Below are 6,192 nucleotides of genomic sequence, written 5' to 3'. Positions count from 1 at the left end.
CTTTGCATGTTTGCTTTTCAGATTTATTGACCATTAATTCTGCAGCACTTTGGTTACTGGAGTTTTTCTCAGTTCCTTATAGCTTCCAGATTGTTCAGAGGTGAGATTTTACTGAGAATCTGATGCAAATGTGATGCAATACCATCCAAGAGCAAGTAAACACTGGATCATGCACGAGCATCCCACAATTACCCCTCTGCTGTTTATCTTACCTCTGTTTACCTCATCTGAGAGATACCAAAAGCAAACATTAACGCTGTCCTCAATCATTAACCAGAGCAATCATCATTTCTACATCTCACCAAACCCCCTGCAGTGAAAGTGCAGGGTTTAAAATTTCCACTGCCAGCTTTTTTTTTTTTTTTTTTCTTTTTTTTTTTTTTTTTGCCTTGAGGTGGAAAGCATTCAACAAATCCTGAGCTGCTTTGGGGTATTTGGGGGACTTTTGTGTGGGGAAAGGAGCTGAAGGGGAAGATGCAATTAAAATCTCTCCCCTGGAACATCTATAAAAGTTGTCTTTCTGTTATTTTTTTTTAATTAAAGAATCCAAACCTCACTCTTGTTTTTCCCCAAAGGATTTGCTCAGAAGGAATTCAGGATTTCTGCAATACTCACTCCAGGGGGGCAGGCTTCCATGTCTGTAGCTCCATCTCCAATCATAACCACTTTCTTGAAATGGAACTGTTCTTTCAGATGACTGATAACCTTTCCTTTCCCCCCTGATTCAGCTGTTGGTTGTGTTTCATCAAATCCTGCATATTCTCCTAGAAAACAATGGAAGGACAAGCTGGAAATACAGATATTTTCTTGGAAATGAAGAAATATCTCTGCCTGTGGTCTTCACTTCATTGCATGCAGTCCTGTAAACCTCACAGCGTCCCAAATAAATAATTCCAAGGTAAGTTTAAGACTGGGATTTCACCTAAGTCTTCAGTGGAGGGATTTTCAAAGAAAAATAGAGACATTTTCAGAGAAAAACAGAAACCTGTCAGGGCAGTGGTACAGATCCATTCCCAGCCACTCTGGTGTGAACATCCCAAAAGCAGCATCCAGGATGATGCAGACACAGTGTAGGAAGCCCTGAGTAAGGAACAACCTCACTAACTACAGCTCTGCTTGGGCACTCTAGCTTAAAATCCAGAGCAGCTCTGCTACAAAAAGCCACTGAAAGGGAGGTTTGTGAGAGCAGCTCAGTGTAAGGAACTCTTTTAGCTTGAAGGAGCAGGAGAAAATGAAACTCTGCTCTCAGCAGCTGTAACAAGTTTTACCTTTGGCACAACAATTAAAAAGTAACTGCAGCTCTATTTTTTACATTGAAAATTACCTGAGCTGCTTTTTCGTAAGGTTTTGTAATTTTCCTGCTTGCAATTAGCTGCATTAATAACAGCACAGTGCCTGCTACCCAATATCTGACAGTGGGAACCAAAAAAGTGCCATTAATTAGCAAAGAAAGGAGATTTGAGGGGACTCTCACCATTGAAGTAGAACTTGAGCCTGTTGGCAAAGACGTTTGCTGTGGGAATGTTCAGCTGCAAGGCCACGTGTTCCACAATGCTCTGAAACCCCCCAGAGACCAAGAACACCTGAACCCCTCGTTGGTGGAGTCTGCTCACCAGCTCCCTGAGAAGAGAGAGCACAAAGGTCAAATAAATCCTTCCTAAACCAGGCTCTGTGCTAGTCCAGCTTAGTTTGGGTGTGTGCTGCTTTCCAGCTCCATCCATCTCTGCTGCCCAAAGCTTTTCCTTCTTTCCCTCTGTTTGTGCACACACCTGGCTGCAAAGAGCTAGACAAAGCCATCATTTAATTCCTCAAAAACAAGCACTCCCTAAAAATGTTTTCTTTCCACTTTCACATTAGTTCCCTTGAACAAGCGAGAGCAGATCCAGTTCAGACTTTTTTTCTGAAGTAAAACAACAGCAAGAAAATGAATCTGGAATGCAGCAAAAAGCAGGGAATGTGAGATAAAGCCACTGCTCCAAAATGCAAAAAGTTGGCTGAAAAGTGCAAAGTGCAAATGTTTTCTAGCTCAGGGCTGGTTCACCAGATGCTGGACATCGATGCCATCTTTAGAAGAGGGCACCAGCTACAGAAAAGGAATCAAAAAGAGAAGTTTGTGGCCCCAGTTCATGTCAGCAGGACTTGAAGGCAGTGAAAAGTTTGAGGGATTTGGCTCTGGAGGCAGGAAGATCAGCCTGCAGCAAGGGGAGCAAGGAAGTGGTAGCAGCAAGAGCAGAAACACTAAAGACTGACAAGCAAAGCAGAGGCTCAAAGCAGGACACACAGAAAAGGAGGAAGAAAGGGAAGGCCTGAAAAGGAGGAAGAAAAGGGAAGGACTGAAAAGGAGGAAGAAAAGGGAAGGACTGAAAAGGAGGAAGAAAAGGAAGGACTGAAAAGGAAAATCACATGATCCTGAACAAGGAAACAATGTTCTCTTTGTCATTACCTCTTGCTCTGTCTTCTACAGAAAAAAGACAAAATACAAGCACAGTATCATCTTCAATTCCTGTTATATACTAAAAATATTTTAGACTTGAAGCTATGGTCAGATTTTGTAGTAAAGAAATTATTTTCAATTGTCGGAAACAATTTGAATAGGGGGAAAAAAATCCCCAGAGCTTTTCAGTTTAAATAGTTAATGGTCATTCCAAACCTCAGGATGAATGAATACATGTATTTATGTGTGTTTGCTTAATACAAGAGGTTTTTAGTGTTTTTAGAGAGTTCAGAATGAGTAGCTCTGAGCAAAGGATGCCCTAAACTGAGCCAGGGGTGTGACTGCACTGAGGGGAGTCAGAGAGAGGTAAAAGAGCTGCAGACTAGACCAAATTTAAGGAGGTATTAAATCTCCTCCCAGTCCCATCACCCCTGAAAAACCAGTGATTGAACAGATTCTTTCCCACGCCCATTTAATCCTCAAGCCAGGATCTGAGCTTGCCAGCCAAGGTGCCAGGTGATATCTAAGACTTTTCTTTTTCCATGGGTTGTTAACCACTTGCCATTAAGTCAGGCTCCTGATCCAAGCTTGGTACACATCCAGCATGGAGATGGAGCAGGAAACCAGCTCTGTGATCTTACAGCATCACTGATGACACAGAATTTGGTTTATTTATTCTATCTGCTTCCTGAATACTTAAAAAAAAAAAAAATTAAATTCTTACCTTATTCCTGGAGTTAGCTGAGGTGGGTTGTCAGATATTAATTTCTGCACTTGTTCATAGGAGGGCCGGATGAGACCTAATCGTGCTGTTAGAGCTGCCTTGAATGTCACAGTGCCACCCATGGCTCTGCGGGTCCTGAGGGGACAGCCAAAAAACCAAATCAGTGACACTTCACAAGCTGAGGCTTCTCCCAGCAACAGAGCAATAACAAAGAATGACAAGGAACCAGGTAAGAGAGCAGAGGTTGGAGATTATACTGAGCTAAAAGATTGGTGGCATCCACTGGAAGGAGATCTCCATGGATGGGAGAACCAGGGAGGCAAAGGAAAATGGCTCCATTCTTTCTGGGATGCCATACTGGGACCATATTCCTGAGCTGCAGCTCAGGTGCCCTTCTCTGAATTTACCAGAGCTTTTGCTACAAGCTTCAACGTGTGCTGTTTCCCAGCCTCAGAGATGGGTTGGGAGAGCTGTCCCCTCTCCTCCATCTCATGGTAAGGTTTGCTGGTCCATAACAGTGTTTGGTAGTGCTTAGCTGAGTTTAATGATGAGGGCTGCTCTCAGTCTATCAAAACTATCACTGGAGAATTTATGCCAGTACAGTTTTGTTGGGTGGCCTCACAATTCCCAAACAAGTTACTTCATCACGCATCAACTCCACTTATTACCCCAACCCCTTTTTCAACTGCAGTAACCTACGATTGAATCAAATGACCGGGAATGATAAATTCATTATCACAGATTAATCTTATCTGTGGCTATTTTTGCCTGCCCCTGTCCGAGCTCCCCCCAGCCATACGTACATCTCTGCCACGGCATCCCCGACCCCACAGAACTTGGCGAGCTCATCGATGCCCTCCTCCCTGATGACGGTGCTGTCCACGTCGAAGCACACGGCATCGGCGCTGCGGAAGATCTCCTTCAGCTCCATGAGGGATGCCATCCTTTTGGTAGCCTTCTTACTGTGAGGAGACAAGATGAAGTCTTTCTCTGAGTGGGAGTAGTGCACTGTTTCCTGAGCCATTGGTGCTGCTGCTCTGATGCGTGCGAGAAGGGACGAGCACAGCCTGGTCGCCAGCTTTTATCCCAGGGGGAATGGCGGTGGAGGTCTGGCTCAGCTGCTGATTTGCTCCCAGCTGTTGCTGCCTACTGATGGTCACCCTGTGCTCCAGGTGGGCCGTGGAGGCCTGGGCAGCTGCTGATTTGCTCCCTGCTGCCTCAGCCCATTGATGTTCACGGGTTCAAGGTTGTAATCCTTGGCATTGGCTGAGGCACCGGGCTGCCAAGTGCTGTGTGGGATTGCAGGGTTCTGTTTCATCTCAGGTGGGTCTTGATTTCTCATCTGTCCCAGGCTGGGGTGTCACAATGGTTGCTGCAGGACACCCAGGCCCTAAGGACTGATTGCAAACTATCCTAAACCTATCAATGAGTGGTTGTCCCTAAAGCATAAAGGGTTAGATCCTCTCCTACATCCTCATTAATAAAAGATCAGGCTATTAGCATTGGGGATTAGCCTTTCATAAAATCCATCAAACCCTTGGCCTTTGAGAACTTCACTCAACCCATCAAGACATCACATTTTCCGTAACAGTCCCTCTCAAAAGTTTATTTTCTTCCCTTTTAGATCTGTCCACTTCAATATGTTGAGCACTTGAGGAGTTAAGTATCTTCTTATTCACCCCTACTCACCTTGTGCTTCATCCTCTCATAGGGGAACTAATTCAGTGTGGATTTTACTATTTACTAATCTACATTTCGACACAAACAACAGCTTCATTTTTATCTCACTTCCCAGATTTTTCTAAAAGTTTTTGTTTCTTCTAATCTCTCAGACATCTCTCAGAACATGTCCTGTATGATTGATCTGGGTTTCAGGTTCTTTTTCTGGGATGGGGGAAAAACAACAGCACATTCTTAAGAATTATGGATGTCTTTATATCCTTTCATTTTTTGTTTTCCTCTTACTAATGGTCAAAGCAGGAACAAGAACCTTTGGGTTCTGTCCCAGGATGTGGTGAATATTGGGATACAAAAGGCTTTATGAGAAATTACCATCAGCACTACAAACGTAGAACACACGCCTCTCTCATCTGCTCTTGTGCGTGGAATAAAAGACAATGCTCCAGAAAGGTGGAAATCTGTCTAAACAAAACCACCCAGCCTGAGTGGTGAAACCTGTTGTGATAGCCAGGAGCTGTGTCTGTAGGAGAGATTCTGTCTGACAAACAGGGAGATGTGAATGAGCAAGGAACAGAGACACAAAGCGACGTGAAAGGTACAGGCAGCCATCAGACAGGACTTTTTTGTGGGGGCTTTTCTGCTACCCTTGAGGGGAGTGTGTGGCAATAGAGGAGCTATCCCAGAAAAGGGCTTTTACAGAGCACCTCTGGACTGCAGTTTGGCAGAACTCTGCCACCGGTGCATGGACACACCATTAAACTCCAGTCTAGCCTTAGGATCACGACTAAAGGATTATTTGCTGCAGGCCATGTGGGGTTTTATTTTTTTCTACAAAGACTGCACTGGACATGTAAGAAAAATAGTCATAAGCCATCAGCACAGCACATAAAAGAAAAGTGGCCATGGACATCAAAACTTCCCTGTGCCAGAGCCCAGTTCTGAGGTAAGGCTTGGTGGACCGAGGCCAGTCCTGAGGTAAGGCTTGGCAGTGGCTGGGCAGGTGACACGTGAATTCCACGTTTGCTTTAGCCTTGACTTGCCATGGACTGCAGAGGGCTGTGTTTGTGTTTGCAGTGAAATATCCTGGTTTTCCAAGCAGCAGGGCTGTGATTCCAGGGCAGGCATCCCTGGGGCGTGACATTGGCGTCATGGTGTTCCAGCACCGAGCCCTTCTTATGCAAAGCCATCGTTGCCTCACCTGGGGCTGCACTGCAACACTGCCACACCATGAGGCAATGTCACCATGTCGGGACACTGCTCTGTGACGTGATTGCTCGGTGACAACCTGGAATTTAGGTCTGGATACAGGTCTTTAATCTCTCCCAGAGAAACGTTATCTCTCCAAACACGCGTT

At 44.9% G+C, this 6,192-nt stretch overlaps 2 protein-coding genes across 2 annotated transcripts in view; one reads left to right on the top strand and one right to left on the bottom strand.

Moving 5' to 3' along the window:
* Positions 1-4,290, bottom strand: part of PSPH (phosphoserine phosphatase) — a 4,585-nt gene extending 295 nt beyond the window's left edge. Inside the window, exons 1-4 of the mRNA XM_008640354.2 lie at positions 3,962-4,290; positions 3,159-3,293; positions 1,475-1,620; positions 616-764 (exon numbers count right to left, since the gene is read on the bottom strand). Coding sequence (XP_008638576.1) covers positions 616-764; positions 1,475-1,620; positions 3,159-3,293; positions 3,962-4,182 — 651 coding nt within the window. The 5' untranslated portion in view covers positions 4,183-4,290. The remainder of the gene's footprint in view (positions 1-615; positions 765-1,474; positions 1,621-3,158; positions 3,294-3,961) is intronic.
* LOC103621592 (T-complex protein 1 subunit zeta) overlaps positions 1-6,192 on the top strand; it is a 19,447-nt gene that overhangs the window by 890 nt on the left and 12,365 nt on the right. The window lies entirely within an intron of this gene.

The sequence above is a fragment of the Corvus brachyrhynchos genome, unplaced genomic scaffold, assembly GCF_000691975.1.
Source record: "Corvus brachyrhynchos isolate BGI_N302 unplaced genomic scaffold, ASM69197v1 scaffold99, whole genome shotgun sequence".
In the NCBI taxonomy this organism is placed as follows: Eukaryota; Metazoa; Chordata; class Aves; order Passeriformes; family Corvidae; genus Corvus; species Corvus brachyrhynchos.
Note: the sequence above shows the minus strand (reverse complement) of the source record. Positions and strands in the feature narration are given on the sequence as shown.